Source organism: Acinonyx jubatus, chromosome A2, assembly GCF_027475565.1.
Source record: "Acinonyx jubatus isolate Ajub_Pintada_27869175 chromosome A2, VMU_Ajub_asm_v1.0, whole genome shotgun sequence".
Classification (NCBI taxonomy): Eukaryota; Metazoa; Chordata; class Mammalia; order Carnivora; family Felidae; genus Acinonyx; species Acinonyx jubatus.
The window spans coordinates 162,789,655-162,806,321 of NC_069383.1; the positions used below are offsets into that span (position 1 = coordinate 162,789,655).

Genomic DNA, 16,667 nt, shown 5'->3' on the forward strand with positions numbered 1-16,667 from the left:
CCACAAGGAGATATGACCCAGACGAGGATGCCAGCCGGGACTTACTGCTTCTCCCGTGCCAGCAGGTGCCCAGTGCTTCACCCCCCGGCTTCCAGCCTCTGCTCTTCCCCCTCCTGGGCAGATGGCACCAACCAGGCCCTTGTTACGGCGTCCTCGTGGTGGGGACAGTGGCCCTCAGCCGTGTAGTGCAGTGACACGCCCTCCCTTCGAACGACAGGTGACGTCCAGCTGAAGCGGCACAGAGTTTATTGTCCTGGCTTGAGGGGAGGCTTCACCAAGAGCAGATTTGTGGCTTCTCATCCCTGTTCCTCAACCACCACTCCCAATCCTTGGTCTCCACCGGGGGTTGAAAAGTGGCAGCCTGCGCACCATGTTCGTTCTCACGCCTGCTTTCTTCCACCCGAGCGGTGGACCCGTTGCTTGCTTTCTTTGAATTGGTTGCTAGCGTTCATTCTTTTTATTTTTTTTTTTAGGTTTATTTATTTGTTGACAGAGAGCGAGCGAGCGAGCGAGCGTGAGCCGGGAATCCCAAACAGCGCGGAACCCAGTGTGGGGCTCAAACTCACAAACTGGGAGATCATGACCTGAGCCAAAATCAAGAGTCAGCCATTTAACTGACTGAGCCAGCCAGGTGCCCTGGTTGTATTTGAAAATTGGGAGACTTTGGGGCACCTGGCTGGCTCAGTCAGAGAAACATGTGACTTTTGATCTGGTCATGAGCTTGAGCCCCACATTGGGTGTAGAGATTTCTTAAATAAATAAAAACTTAAAAAAAATAGAAATAAATAAAAATTGGGAGACGTTGCAAAAATCCTGATTTCTAGTCTTGTTAAAATCCGACCTGGCAACCCCAGAATGCATTTTATGCCCCTGACTGTGCCAAGTGCTATAGCACATGAGCTCCTATTCAGTTGTCCCACCATCTCAAGAGGTGCGTGTTCCCATTTTACAGGCTAGTAAACCAAGGGTAGGAGAGAGTAAGTGACTTGCTCCAGGCCCCAGTGAGCAGAGCCGGGACTGGAAGTCGGGTGGTCTGGCTCTGGTGCCATGCCCATCCCCCTGGGCTGTGGCTCTCCTCCTAGTTCCTAATCTTGAAACCTCTCCGACTCCAACCCAGTCCTCGTGCAGAAGCCTCAGCCTCTCTTCTCTGCCATCTTGCTTGAAGGGAATGTCTCATTTGTGCTTGTAGGATTTTAGTCTATGGAGGTGCCTGAGTGAGGACGCAGAGAGGTCCATGCCATGGCAAAAAGAACTTGTACGGTGCACAACACAGGGGCCCACAAACGTGTGGCCAGCTCATCTTTGACAAAGCAGGAAAGAATATCCAATGGAATAAAGACAGTCGCTTCAGCAAGTGGTGCTGGGAAAACTGGACAGCAACAGGCAGAAGAATGAACCTGGACCACTTTCTCACACCAGACACAGAAATAAACTCGACATGGATGAAAGACCTAAGCGTAGGACAGGAAGCCATCAAAATCCTCAGGGAGGAAGCAGGCAAAAATCTCTTTGACTTTGGCCGCAGCAACTTCTTACTCAACACGTCTCCGGAGGCAAGGGAAACCAAAGCAAAAATGAACTACTGGGACCTCATCAAGATAAAAAGCTTCTGCACAGCGAAGGAAACAATCGGCGAAACTAAAAGGCAACTGACGGAATGGGAAAAGATATTTGCAAACGACACGTCAGATAAAGGGCTGGTATCCAAAATCTGTGAAAAAGTTATCAAGCTCAACACCCAAAAAACAAATAGTCCAGTGAAGACATGGGCAAAAGCCATGGATAGACACTTCTCCAAAGAAGACATCCCGATGGCAAACAGACATGAAAAGATGCTCAACATCACTCCTCATCAGGGAAATACGAATCAAAACCACCATGAGATACCCCCTCACACCTGTCAGAATGGCCAACATTAACAACTCAGGCAACAACAGATGTTGGTGAGGATGCGGAGAGAGAGGATCTCTTTTGCATTGTTGGAGGGAATGCAAGCTGGTGCAGCCACTCTAGAAAACAGTATGGAGGTTCCTCAAAAAACTAAAAATAGAACTACCCTATAACCCAGCCATTGCACTACTAGGCATTTATCCACGGGATACAGGTGTGCTGTTTCGAAGGGACACATGCACCCCCGTGTTTATAGCAGCACTATCGACAAGAGCCAAAGTCTGGAAAGAGCCCAAATGGCCATCGATGGATGAATGGATAAAGAAGATGTGGTATACACACACACACACACACACACACACACACACACACACACACACAATGGAGTATTACTCGGCAATCAAAAGAATGAAATCTTGCCATTTGCAACTATGTGGATGGAACTGGAGGGTATTATGCTAAGTGAAATTAGTCAGAGAAAGACAGAATTCACATGACTTCACTCATATGAGGACTTTAAGAGACAAAACAGATGAACATAAGGGACGGGAAACAAAAATAATGTAAAAACAGGGAAGGGGACAAAACATAAGAGACTCTTAAATATGAAAAACAAACAGGAGGGGTTATGGGAGGGGGGATGGGTTAAATGGATAAGGGACATTAAGGGATTTACTCCTGAAATCATTGTTGTACTATATGCTAACTAACTTGGGTGTAAATTAAAAAAAAATAATAAATTTAAAAAAATGCCACACACACACACGGCAGAAAAAAGAGAAAAAAAAAAAACAATTCCCGAGACAGGGGGACATGCCACATCACACAGGCCCACGTAAAATTTGCCACTTCACCCCGACGACTGCTTTTTGGTGCACCCGTCCCAGCAGGGACTCTTAACTGGGGCCCGTGAAGCCCAGGGGATCGCAGGCACAATGCCATTTCCAAGGAACCACAGGGGAGGAAGGCCCAGCTTCGCCGGCTTCTTAAAAGGAGCCAGAAAAAAAGCTGTTAGAACTTGGGAGAGGATGAGATGACCAAAGGCCTTCCATGAAGGGGAGTCTGAGGAGTGTGGGGTGCTCTTCCTTTGGACCCGTGGCAAGGGTCTGGGTGGGAGAGGCAAGTCTCTGCTGCCCCGTTGGCTGCTTTTCTGCCCAAGTGCTAGGCAGTCGCCAGTCCCCAAGCTGTGGTGTCCTCACCCGTTTTTGCGGGTCTGAATTTACCAGCAGCGCTTTTGACATCGGGGTGGTCACTCTGGGGTGGGCACTGTGGGGTGTGGAGCAGCCTCCCTGGCATCTCACTTCGTGGCAAGAGCACCCCAGGTCGTGACAACCTCAGGTGTCCCCAGCGTCACTCCACCTTCCCTAGGGTGGCATCACCCCAGGGGAGGGCCCTTCCTCTGGATTTTGGCTTCCCTACGGGCCGGGCCTGTGGAGGTTCTTTCCCGTGAGCTGTGTTCCTGCTCACTGGTCTCCTAAGTGTGGCAGATTGGCTGCCAAAGTGTCCCTGTCCTTCATTCCTTCTCACGTCCTCACTTGTCCGCCATGACCTGGCAGCTCGTCCCATCTAGAAATGACGTTGGGCTCCCTGGCCCTTGAACCTGGGCTTCCTTGTGCCTTGTCTTGTTAACAGACAGCAGTGGGAGTGATACAGCCGTGGTTGACCCCCCCCCCCCCCGCCTCCAAATTCTGAACTGAAACCTACTTCCCAGGGTGATGGTATTAGGAGGTGGGGCCTCTGGGGAGGGGTTAGGTCATGAGGGTGCAGCCCCCATGAATGGGATGAGTGCCCTCGCCCCACCCTCCACGTGAGGACACAGTAAGAAGATGGCAGTGTGTGGCGTGACCCAGCACACCGTCCCTCACCGGACATGGAACCTGCCAGCACCTCGGTCTTGGACTTTGGCCTCTAGAACCTTTGCCCAGGTCTCTGCCACCTCGGGAACGCTGCCGCACGAAGGACCCAAGGCTGGCCCTGGAGGTGGAGGAGCCACGGTGTCCATCCGATAGCCAGCCGCCCTCTAGGAGTAGCCTGCCTGCCTGCCGCTGACCTCAGATGCAAGGCGGCCCAGCCTACGCAGTCACAAGTGAAATAAGCGATTGCTGTTTAAAAAACAAATTTTTTTTTGAATGTTTATTTTTGAAAGAGAGAGAGAGACGGAGCACAAGTGGGGGGAGAGGCAGAGAGCGAGGCGGAGACCCAGAATCTGCAGCAGGCTCCGGGCCCTGAGCTGTCCGCACAGAGCCCGATACTGGGCTCGAACTCAAAAGGTATGAGATCGTGACGCGAGCTGAAGTCATACACTTCTCTGCTTCTCCGGCTGAGCCACCCCGGTGCCCCAAGCAATTGCTGTTTGAAGCCACGAAGCGGCAAACCTTTTGAGTAAATGGCCAGAGAGTAAACACTTCCAGCTTTCCGTGTATCTGAGTTCAGGCTGCTGTAACAAAGCACCATGGAGGGGGAGGGGTGGCGCCTGTAAAGCAGTGGGAACGCATCCCCCGCTTGTGGAGGCTGGCGTCTGAGGCCAGGGAGCCAGCGACGGGGAAGCGGTCTCCCCTGTGACTCCAGGGCACTCACGAGGGCTCCAACCTCATGACGCCGTCTAATCTGAATCCTCCAAAGGCCCTGCCTCTCACGCTGTCGCACGGAGGGGCGGGGTTTCCACATCCGAATTCTGGGACGCAAAGAGTCAGTCCCCGTTCCAGGCTGCACTGTGTCCGTGGCAGCTGCTGGTCTCTAGCCACTGCAGGACAGGACGCGAACAAGTGGGTGCGGCCGTGTGCCATTGGAACTTCAGGTTTCGACTCAAATGTGAATTTCACGTGATTGTCACGTGTCATGAAACGCCACTCCTTTCACTTTCTCCAGCCATTTAAAACCGGGAAAACCACTCTGCTGTGGGCCACACAGAAGCGGGCAGTGGGCAGATGTGGCTGTCGCTTGTCAGACCTTGCTTAAAACCCTCTCCTTTCTCCCTATAGCTCTCCACCTGGGCTCTGCCGGGTCTCTCCTGAGAGTGGGTGTGAGATGCGTGTGCCCTCCCTGAGTCCGACGGGGCACCCCACGCTCCCACGTCTTTGTGGGGCTCGCTTCGCTACATAAAAGCAAGGTGGCATTCCATCCTCTCAGACCATAAACACCAACAGGTGTCCTCACGGTGTCGTGGGTTGTTCAGGATAAGGCGGGCCTAGTGTTCCCTTTCTGGGTCACAGCCAGCACTTTGATCTTTGTCACCAAACATTTACTACCCTTGACTGCTCTGCACAGCCCCACTTTAAGTGTTTGTAGAGCCCCGAAGGAGGAAGGGTGGGTGTGCCAGCCGCCCGGCCATCAGTGGGAACCCCCCCCACCGCCCCTCCGACCCCGGCCTCTCCCAAGGCCAGAAGAGGCCTTGCAGGGAAGGGTGACTGGGATTTGGGTGGGTGGGGCTTGGATGCAGCCCACCAGGCCGAGAGAAGGGCCAGGTGTGGACAACGAAATGGGAGAGGCCCACAGGGGCTGACAGGAAAACTGTCCTGTGTCCTGAGGGACAGAGGATGTGGGGGGTGACAGGAGACTGGACGGTGAGCTCGGGGCTCTCAGATGTGAGGCAGAATCCGGGTTTTATGCAGCAAGCAATTAGGAGTCACCAAGAAAACCTCATCACGAGATTTGTCCTGTTTTAGGATGCTCAGGTGGTGCTATAGGCTGAACTGTGCCCCCCCCCCCGCCCCCGCCCAACTCATATGAAGCCCAGCCCCCCATGCGAGTGTATTTGGAGGTAGGGCCTCTAACGAAGTCATTACAGTTAAGCAAGGACACGGGTGGGTCCAGGGCAGCCATCCTGGCCCCATTCTGTAGGCTGGGCTTGGGGGCAGGTGGTGTGGGACCCGAGCTGGACAGGAAGCCAGCACAAGAAGACACACGGAGAAGGTCCGTGGAACATACCTTGCAGCATTGCTTTAGCACAGAGACGTTGGAAATAACGTTTGGTGGTTTAAAGAGATGCCCGTGAACTCTCTGATGCTCCTCCCGTCAAAAGTCAGGGCCTGACCCTCTGCCCCGGAGTGTGGGTTAGATGTGGTGATTCACTTCTCACCAGCGGAGTGTGGCAAGAGTTCGGCCGTGTGATCCGCTTCTGAGGCTGGGCCGTGACAAGTCCAGTTTCGGCCTGGGCGCCCCCACCCCTGGCGTCTCGGTTTTCTCTCTGGCGGAAGCCAGTAGCCACGTTGTAAGAACACAGTGCTGGGAAGGCCCGCACGGGAGGATCCAAGGCCGCTCGCAAACAGCCAGCACCGAACTGCCAACCGCGTGAGGGAACATCCCAGACGCACAGCCCGCTGCCCCGGTCAAGCCTTCAGTGATGCCGTCCCGGCCAGCGTCTAGTTGGCAACCTCCTAAGGTCGGTGAGCTGGAGCCCAGCCACGCCAGTCCCAAATTCCTGGCCCACAGACACCGTGAAGACAGATATTACTGTTTGAAACCACATCACCGGGGATAATTTTTGACTCAGCGATACGTAACTCACACGTAATATAAATATCTACCAACGGGAAGGTAGGCAGGTGAGCTGTGACGTATTCAGACAAGTAGGTAATCAGCCTTGAAATTTGGGAGGCCCTGGGAGGAGAGCGTGAACGTGAACGGAAGCCTGCACGCCAGATGTCTCAATATTGCAACGTTACAAACCAAGCTGGCAAAAAGTTACATACGGTATGTTTATCCTACCTACCCTGACAAACATACCTTTCTAGCAACAACAGCAAAGAGGCTAAGGGTTTTGTGGCTGGCAGAACACCAGAGATGACTGAGTTTATTTCTTCTTGCGCGTGCCGGCATGCTGTTGATGGGCTAGTGCTGCCTGGATGTCTTAAATAAGATGAAGACATACTAATTCAGAAATGATTCTATATTCTGTGAAATTTCTCTTAGGTGCCTCAGTTTCAGCATGAATGATGTTGGCAGTAATCAAGATTTTCACGTCCTTTCGAGTTTTGTTACAGAAATGCGCTGAAGCAGCTGTCATGGATGGGCTGACTTGTGTCCCCCTAAAATTTATCTCTTGAAGTCCTAAACCCCAAGATCCCACTCAGATGTGACCGTATTTGGAGATGAGGGTCCTTAAAGGGGTGATTCGGTCAAAATGCGGTCGCAAACGTGGGCCCTGATCCGGTCTGACTGCTGTCCTTGTAAGAGGAGGCGAGGACACGGACACCCACGGAGGGACGACCGTGTGAGGACGGGGGAAAAGACGGTGTCTGCACGCTCGGGAGAGATACCTCGGAAGGAACCAAACCTGCCAACTCCTTCGTCTTGGACCTCCAGCCTGTAAAATTGTGGGACAATGAATATCTGGTGTTGGAGCCACTGTGTCGCTGGCCCTCCGTAACGGCAGCCGTGGCAAAGGAACACGGCCCATTTCCCGTCAGGCTTCTGCCTCTGGACTGCAGAGCACATGACGTGGTGGCGTCCAGAGCCTGAGTCCCCGCAGGGACGGATCCTCAGAGGGGTGTGCATTCTTACCCACACGGGTGCCCGGGGGCGTGAGGCCTTCATTTCTGCTGGAACCCCAATGGAGAAAGGCTGAGGTAAGGATCTAACCAGGAGATGTGGGTAAAGCCCAAGGGTACAAAACAGGTGTATTTTCACCAGAGATGCTGACTGAGTGTAAAACGTGGAGAAAGCAACGTAATTTTTCATGTGTTTCTAAAAAGTTTCTTAAAATATTAAAAATTTTTATTAACATTAGGAAAACATGTGGGTTGAGATGGGGAATGACTGCTAGTGCTCATGACTTTGTTTTTTCTTACTGTTGTAGTGAGATGAAAGCAACATAAAACTCACCATCTCTGAGTGCACAGCCCAGAGGCGTCAGGCACACACACACTGTCGTGCAGCCACCCCCACCACCCGGCTCCAGAACTTTCCATGTCCCCAAACCGGGACTCTGTTCCCACGAAGCGCTGACTCTCTCTGCCCCCTGCTGCCCCCCACCCCAGGGGCTCCCACCGTCTACTGTGTGTCTCTGTAGACAGGACTCCTCTAGGAACTTCCTGTGAGTGGGGTCATGCAGGACATGTCCTTCTGTGTCTGGCTTCTGTCACTGTGCACAGTGTCCTCACGGTCTGTCCACATGGTGGCAGGTGGCAGGACGTCCTTCCTTGCGGAGACTGGATCATATTCTGGTGTGTGTGTGTGTAGCCCATGTTTTCCTTTCATGTCATAGAGCAAGAGGTGGGGAGAACGGTCTCCCCAGGGCCTGAACCGGGTTAGTCACAAAAGCAGGTGGGGACAGAGATGCCTGTGTGCTTAGTAAAGGTGTGTGCGTCTGTGATGTGTGGGACCTTCTTTTTTTAAACATTTTTTTAGCGTCTATTTATTTTTGAGAAAGAGTGCAAGCAGGGGAGGGGTGGAGAGAGTGAGACAGAGAATCCCAAACAGGCTCCACGCTATCAGCACAGAGCCCGACGTGGGGCTCGAGCCCATGAGCCGCAAGATCATGATCTGAGCTAAAATTGAACACTCAACTGACTGAGCCCCCCAGGCGCCCCTAAGTGGGGCCTTCTAATGCAGCATTGCCCCATCAGAGTTTCCATGATGAAGGAGATGTTCTGTATCTGTGCCTTCCACCATGGTAGCCACTAGCCACGTATGGCTCTCAAACCCCAAATTAATTAAAATTAAACTACATTTGGGGCGCCTGGGTGGCTCAGTCAGTTAAGCGTCCGACTTCGGCTCAGGTCATGATCTCACCATTTCCGGGTTCGAGCCCCGCATCGGGCTCTGTGCCGACAGCTCGGAGCCTGGAGCCTGCTTCGGATTCTGTGTCTCCTTCTCTCTCTGCCCCTCCCCCGCTCACACTCTGTGTGTGTCTCTCTCTGTCTCTCAAAAATAAGTAAACATTAAGAAAATTAAAAAAAATTAAACCGCATTTGAATTCCATTCCTCCGTCACCTGAGCCGTGTTGTAAGTGTGTCGGGGCCACATGCGGCCAATGCTGGTGTGTTGGACAGTGGCAGCTCTAAGATGTGGGGCCAGGTCAGGGGCCATCTGGCCCAAGTAGAAGGGCAGTAGGGGACCTAACAGTTGCGAATGAAGGAAGCACAGGTTGGGGCGCCTGGGTGGCTCAGTCAGTTGAGTGTCTGACTTCGGCTCAGGTCATGATCCCGCAGTCTGTGGGTTCGAGCCCCGCGTCGGGCTCTGTGCCAACAGCTCGGAGCCTGGAGCCTGCTTCGGATTCTGTGTCTCCCTCTCTCTCTGCCTCTCCCCTGCTCATGCTCTGCCTCTCTCTCTGTCAAAAATAAATAAAACATTTTATAAAAAAAAAAAAAAAAAAGAAGGAAGCACAGGTGTTTGTCTCCATCCGGGTTCCTTCCAGACGGCCTGGGGGGGGGGGGGGTTGGGGGTTGGGGGGCAGGTTGCAGGGTCAGATGAGTAATGAGGACGTAGCTTTACACACAGCATAACATTGGAAAGCGACAGTGCTGTATGAAGACTCAATTCGAATGTGGCAAAAGCACAAAGATCATGGCCAGTCCCGGCAGGGAGGGAAGGGGGTCTGATGGAGGGGATTGAGTTCTCGCTGTTGAAAGAAACTTGGAAGCAAATGTGGCAAAATGGCAACGCTTATTACACCTCAGCGGCGTGCACCGTGTTCTTTCAAACGTTTTGTGATAAAGAAGTCTCGGCACTGAGGGGATTCAGAGAGCCGGTCAGGCATCCACTCGATCTGCTTTTGGACCAAGAAAGTCTGTAAAACGGTAGGCTGAGAAGCAAAAATCTCACAAGTGGCTGACTTGAACCGAAACGTTCCTCCTAATGGGTAGGGTGCTGCCGCTTTCCCGGGAGAGACGAAACCAAGGGGTTACCTTGGAGGGTTGGCTTCCAGCTGGGTTTTACTTTTGCTGTAGAGCTGCGGATTTCGAGTTGTTTGGACAGTGGCGTTGCACTTGGGAGTGGCCCGCGGGGCACCGGAGGGCCCAGGACACTGCCTCCAATCGAATCTAGAAGCGTGCTGTAGGTGGGAGCCGCAGGGGCCGCCCCCACCTGCCTGTTTCCCACACACGTGCCCCGGGAGACGCCTGTAAGCTCACGCTCCGCGTCTGTATTTACTGAGCACCTGCTATGTGTCCGATGCTGTTGCTGTGCTGGGAGAGACCTTGGGACATGCTGCTGTTCCTGCAGGGGAGGGACAGAGACGATCGGGTGGCACTGGGAAGAAAACCCCAGCAGGGCGAGGGGACAGAGTACTGCCACCGTCCTAGACTGACTCGGGGAGGGCTTGTTGGAGGAGGTGACATCTGACAGGAGGGGATGCGGGGGGGCGCTGTGAGAGGACCCCTCCGGCTGCCAGGATGCCAGTGAGGAGAGGGCGGGTGCCTGGTGGGGGTGACGCGCCAGGCTCCGCTGGCCCCCAGCTCCCGCGAGGAACCTTTGCACTTTACTCTGAGTGGTTGACGCTCAGCATTCTGCGCGGCCTGGAGGGCGCTCCGTGTGTCGTCCCAGCTGGGCAGCAAGCCACTTAGAGGGACAGGCGCCGTCACCGCATGCCTGGCTTTGGTCCAGAATGTGTGCGGAAGTACCAGGGGCTCGAGCAGTGCTGGCCGCGGTGCCTCTGTCCTTGGGACCCCCTGCCCCGGGGCACACACACACGACCTTGCCTCATCCCCGGCTGGCTTTGCGGCAACTTCCTTCTGTGATCCACACTGGCGTTGGCTAAAACCTCTGATGCTGCTCCTCTCAGACAAACGGACTGTTACCTTTGAGGATGACATTTAGCAGATGGGGGCGCTTGGGTCACAGAGATCTGGGTCTGGATCAAGCACTTGACCTGTGTCACTGGTCCTCAGAGGTTCCTCATTCAGAAACGGGACAGGTGGTCACAGTGGCGCCTTCTCAATGGCAGGAAGGGGAGAGTGAGGTGGTGTGGACAAAGGCCTCAGCGCTGTGCTTCCTGCAGAGCAAGCTGGCAGTGAAACTCATTCTCGTGACTAAGAGTTTTTAGTTTCATGTTAACTGATTTTCCGTATCTCGATAATTGGGGGAGCCATCGGCTCCTTGGTTACAAAATACCATTCAAGTCTAGCTTTGTCAGAAGAATGTCGATGTCCAGATAAAGCTTGCTGCCTGCACAGATGAGCCGAGAAGTCAACCAGTGGGCTCAGGCCCTGACTTTGTCACTTACGGTGCCTCGGTTTTCCTCACCTGTAAAACGGGGGCAAGGAGGGTCCCCAACGCACAGAGGTGTTAATGACATTGTGGTAATTCGTAAAAAGTGCTTAAAACCAAGTCTGCTCTCTTAGCAAGGTCTTAACAAAGCTTAGTAGGGAGAGAAAGTACAGAATTACTGTCGGCATCCCGAGCAGCCGACGTTCAGGGTCTGACGGAACTTACGAGCTTCACGAAGGCGTTCCCAGAACTCCGTGATGCAGCCGGCTCCTGTGTTTATCTGTGGTTCCAGCGCCCAGCCTCCGATGGCTTTTCCCCTCCCCGCCACCGGAGCCAGCCTCGCCCCGGGACCTGCTGCGACCCCGACGTTTCCCGCGGCCGCCCAGCCCCCCGGGCCTGTCAGCGTGGCGGGGTGTGGCGGGTACCAGCCCTGCACCAGCTGGCCCCCGGAGCCTGCCCCAGCGCCCAGCGCCGCTCCCTCCTACCAGGTACCAGCCCGGCCTCTCTCTCACTGGCACCTCACCTTTGAAGCCGCGGGTAGCGTTGAGTGGGAGCGTGCAGCGGGTGGCCCGCGCTAGCAGACAGACGGGCGCACAGACGTCCCTTCCCCGCGCTCCTGTCCCTGCCTGTGACCGGGAGCCGGGGACGAGCATGAGCTCATCTGGCACTTCGGGTGCTGCTGCTGCCAACTTCCCGACCCCTTCTCTGGGCCTGGACATCCAGCCGCTGCGTGTCTCCGCTCGGGACTGCTGGCATGTCCCGTGCCGGACGTGGTCCAGACCCCCGGGCCTCTGCCACCCACCGCTCGTCCCCTCTAACATCAGCAAACGGCACCACGGGCCGCCCCGCTGGCAGAGCTCGCTCTGTTCGGCTCCGCCCTCTTCCTCTGCCCCTTGCCTTTGCTTCCCCAAGCCCTCTGAGGCGTCTCCCCGCAGCCCGTCCCCCGAGCTCCTGCCTGTCCCCAGGGCCCACTCCCGACCCCCGCCTTCACGCTCACCTGCCTGTGGTCCTGTTCCACGTGACGACCCGAAGGCTCCTCTGCACGTCACCCAGACCCTCCCCGAGTCCCTGGCCCCAGCTGTCACCCCAGCCCCTAGTCCCCTGCTCTGACCGCCTCCGTCTTCTGCAAGCCCACCAGCTGGCTCCACGTGGGGGCCTCTGTGTCCTGACCCTGCGGGGAACCCTGTCCCCACGTACCACCCTCCCTGCGCTGCTCCCGTGCAAGCTGTCTCAGGCTGGGCATTGCCCACAGCACTTCTGCCCTCACACGTCAACATTTCCACGAGAGCGGCCACGTCCAGCTCGCTGCCCGCTGCGTCCCCAGCTCCTGAACCGGCCTGTCAGAGTCGGAGCTCAGGAACTGTGAACGTGAGCCGAGCCGCGTGCGGGGCCGGCGAGGGCACGCCTTGCCCCTGCCCTGAGGGGCCCTCTCCCTGCTCCGTGTCTGTCCGGGGTAACCCCCTCGCAGGACGGTTACAGCCGCGAACCAGCGACGGATGCCGGCAGCTACGAGAACAAACAGGATCCCCTGCCTGCTGCCAGCCAGCCTCGGCTCCCGGCCTCGGCCGTGCCGCCGTGCCAGCCAGGTGGGCCTCTGTAAGGGGCTGCCGGCTTCACTGTGGGAGCAGCCGCCGCGCAGCCACATTTTAAACTTGCCCAATTCGTAGGAGGTCCAGGCTGGGTTGTGTGACTGTCGGGGCTGCCTTCTCAAATATGCGCCGAAGTCTCAACTAGGGCCGGGCCCGTGTAGGAGAGAGAGGCAGAGAGACGGAACTGGAAGGAGACCTGGAAGGAGGGGGGTTCTGCTGAGGACTTGGACTTGAGGGGTGGGAGAGGCCGGGGCCCTGGCCTCCAGCTGCAGCTGAGACTTCCGGGAAGTTCGAGGCCAGTAGCGCCTGGGACCATGCTGGTTCTAGGCAGCGGGAGAGGCCCGTTGCCACGGCTACGGGGGGCCGGGATTCCCACTGCTGGGAGGGGGGAGGTTGGGGGCAGAGGGGTGGCTTTGCAGAGAGGTTTTGTTTGCCCTCAGGGACTAAAGGAACGCATGTCTGGCCCGGCGGTGGGTACGGCCAAGCGCAGCCCCTGCAGCAGGCGGCCACCGCTAACGCAGGACAGCCAGTCAGCACCCTGGCCCTGAGTCTGCCGGCTGCCAGCGCTCTGCCCGCGGCCTCCGTCTCCACCCTGCCTTCCTACACCCCGACCTCCTACAGCCCCACGTCTGCCCTGGACGCAGGTAGGGCGCATTTCCGTGTGTGCACAGGCCGTTCCTGAAGAGGCGCCACAGCCAACCCGGCGCCCCGTCTGGGTTTTCTCTCTGCTTCCTAGGACCGAGCCACCCGAGCTGTGACCTGGCCGAGCGCTCGGCAACCGGTCCTCACCGCCCCTCACCGCCGCCCCCCCGGCCGCCCCCCCCACTCCCAGAGCCCATGGGCTCCCTGTGGGGCGGCCCCGGGAACAGCCCCAGGGCCGGTCCTGCCGGCAGCCTGGCCAGAAAGCCCCCGAAGCCCAAGGGTGGCCCCAGGCAGCCCCTGCTTCACTACTGTGACGTCTGCAAGATCAGCTGCGCCGGCCCCCAGGTCAGCTGCCCTCCACCCCCCGCCGAGCAGGCCCTGGGGACCTTCCTTGGGACCGTCCTGCCGCCTCGGGTAGCCACACGTCAGGGGTGTCCTGTTCCGGAACTGGCGGTGACACGGGCGCATCAGAACTGCCTTTCCGGCGCGCTTGTGGAGGACACGAGGGCAGGCGCAGTGCTGACCGCTGGCGGCGGGAGCACGGGCAGAGGCAGGCAGCACCCCCTCCTGCGAGCAGCCATGGGTGCAGCAGGGGCAGTTCCGAGAGGCCTGGGGGGGGGGTGCACCCTCGTTGCGGGGCTGCTCGAGCAAAGGTGCACCTGGAGCAGGGTGCCTGGTGGACGAGAGCAAGGGTGTGTGTGCTCTGTGCGCGTGTGCGTGTGTGTGTGCTGTTTTCTAAGAGGGACGCCCCCGGCCCTGCTCACAGATAACCCAGCTGGCGCTCTGGAAAGGTCGTCAGATGCTAGGGCTCCATCTTGGCAGAGGACAATGCGCTAATTTTGTCTTCTTTTTATTTATTTTTAAGTTTATTTTGAGAGAGCGTGTGTGCACGCGTGCAGGAACGAGAGAGAGAGAGAGAGAGAGAGAGAGAGAGAGAGAGAGAGTTCATGAGAGACTAGCGGAGAGAATCCCAAGCAGGCTGCACGCTGTCAGCACGGAGCCCGACGTGGGGCTCGAACTCCAGAACCGTGAGATCGTGACCTGAGCCGAAATCAAGAGTCGGACGCTGAACCGACCGGGCCCCCCCGGGCGCCCCCATGGCACTCTCTTTGTGCTTGTCCTCCCCTGCACGTGTGCGTGCATTTTGTTCAGTGTGACCTTGTCACCTGGGCCGGCTCCCGCCTCCGCAGCCACTCCATCACCTTGTGCGCGGAGCTCCGTCAGCTGGCCTCCCGCGGCCCGGGCAGTACTGGTGCCTGTCCGGGCGTCCATCTCCGTAGCCTCTCTCCCCTGGGGCGGCCCAGGTGACCGTGCAGCCAGGGGCACAGGGACCTCTCCCAGCACCCCTCCCTGCTTTGTCTCCCTGTCTGTCTGCACACACGACACACGCGTTTACGGCGAGGAGTCCGGTAGCCGCACGGCCCCTGCAAACGCGTCCTGTTGCTTTGAGCTCGGAGCTCTGCAGCATGTTCTGCCGGCCGTTCTATCCTTCCACTGCAGCATCACCACCTCGCCGTGTCAGGGGAAGGCCAGGGGCTCAGGGGGGGCCGGGCACCCAGGAACTCGCACTTGCCGTGGCGATGGAGCTAGAGGTCAGACCCGGGTTGTGGGCAGCCGCGGGGCTTAACTAGGGTGGTGCGTGGGGATCGCAGGCCGGAGCTGCCATACTTGCTGCAGCTCCGTGGGCTCTGTCCTTCTAGACTCTTCTCTGCCCCAAGGCTTTCACCGTGTGTGTGTGTGTGTGTGTGCGCGCACGCGCGTGTGCACACGTGTGTGCGCACCTGCTGTTGCTTGGGTAAATGCTCACAGGTTTCCTGTGTTCCGGAGAGTGTCCCCTCCTGCTCCTGTCCCCGCTTCCCACCTGCCCCCGAACCAGCCCGTGTAGGTTTCCCCGAGATCTCTTCCCTGCAGGGCATGCTGACCCTTGGCATGGTCAGAGCGCGTTGGTTTAGCGGGCCCACTCTGGGGGCGTTCGCTGCGGCCGGCCTTGTCCTCAGGATTCCCAGGGAGGAGTCCGGTCACTTGCCAGACGCTGCCAGATCCTTTGGGCTCAGGCCTGTGAGTCCTGGCAGCCTCCCTCGCGTGGACCCCTCGTAGCCGCACTCCAACGAGGAAACGTGCCCTTGCTGTTGCGGTCGTGTGTGTCCTTGAGTGGTTTCCGAGGTCAGATGCTGCACAGCCAGAGTTTTCCTTCGGAGAAGCCTCTGAAACCACGTGTGTGTTTCTTCAAGGACACTTGCTTATTGATTTTCAGATAAGAGAAAGAAAAAGAAACCTTACGTTTTTCAGCCTGAGCTTCTGAGCCTGTTGACGGGGTTTAATAAAGTGGCTTGGTGGCCGGTGGACGGGGAGGGGGGCCACAGGCCCCCGCCTCCCCCGCGAGTGAACCGCACACACGCCCCTCAGGCCGCTTTCCCTCTCTGCCTGCAGACCTACGTCGAGCACCTACAAGGGCAGAAGCACAGGAAGAAACAGGCGGCTCAGAAGATGGGCACCCGGCCTGACGGCAGCCCGAGCAGGGCGCAGACACAGCTGCGCTGTGGCCTGTGCGCCGTGTCCTGCACTGGGGCAGACGCCTACGCCGCTCACATCCGGGGGGCCAAGCACCAGAAGGTAGGAGTCCTCCCAGGCGACAGCCCGGTGGCACCACGGCCGGCCGAGGGGTTGGAGGGGGCGGCCGCCAGAGGCAAGGAGCTTAGAGCTCCCTGCTATTAAAGTCACCCCGCCTGTGGGACGACAGCATGGAGCAGTGCCCGGGCCTCGTACCCGGACCCCAGAGGGAACCTTCTGGGCTGTAGGTGTGTTTACGTGTTTATGGAAATAAGCATTTGTGTGTTGAGGGGATCAACCACGTGTTCCATTTGAAGTTCTGCTTTTTAAGGATAAACTGGTCAAATTAAACTAATACGATGAAAACACTAAGCTTAAAAAAAGTTTTTTTTTCATGTTTATTTATTTTGGAGAGAGAGATAGAGAGAGTGCAAGTGGGGGTGTGGGGGCAGAGAGAGACGGAGACACAGAATCCCAAGCAGGCTCCAGGCTCCGAGCTGTCAGCACAGAGCCCGACGCGGGGCTCGCACTCACGAGCTGTGAGATCATGACCTGAGCCGAAGGTGGACGCTTAGCTGACTGAGCCACAGAGGTGCCCCTAAAATGCTAAGTTTTAGCTGTTTCAGATTCTATGTCTCCCTCTCTCTGACCCTCCCCTGTTCATGCTTTGTCTCTCTCTGTCTCAAAAATAAGTAAACGTTAAAAAAATTTTTTAAATGCTAAGTTTTAATGTCAATTTTAATAGCAATGTTTTAAGTGATATGAAATTATTTAACATCAGTGCTTTTAATATGTATTCCTATTTTATTTATTTTATGGTTTTTTGTATTTTACTTTTGAGAGAGAGAG

General features: G+C 56.5%; 1 protein-coding gene across 1 annotated transcript in view; it reads left to right on the top strand.

Moving 5' to 3' along the window:
- The window catches only part of ZFR2 (zinc finger RNA binding protein 2), a 42,585-nt gene that overhangs the window by 7,583 nt on the left and 18,335 nt on the right, over positions 1–16,667 (top strand). The window contains exons 2-6 of the mRNA XM_027049289.2: positions 11,330–11,525; positions 12,506–12,623; positions 13,067–13,270; positions 13,363–13,613; positions 15,699–15,881. Of these exons, the coding sequence (XP_026905090.1) occupies positions 11,330–11,525; positions 12,506–12,623; positions 13,067–13,270; positions 13,363–13,613; positions 15,699–15,881 (952 nt within the window). The remainder of the gene's footprint in view (positions 1–11,329; positions 11,526–12,505; positions 12,624–13,066; positions 13,271–13,362; positions 13,614–15,698; positions 15,882–16,667) is intronic.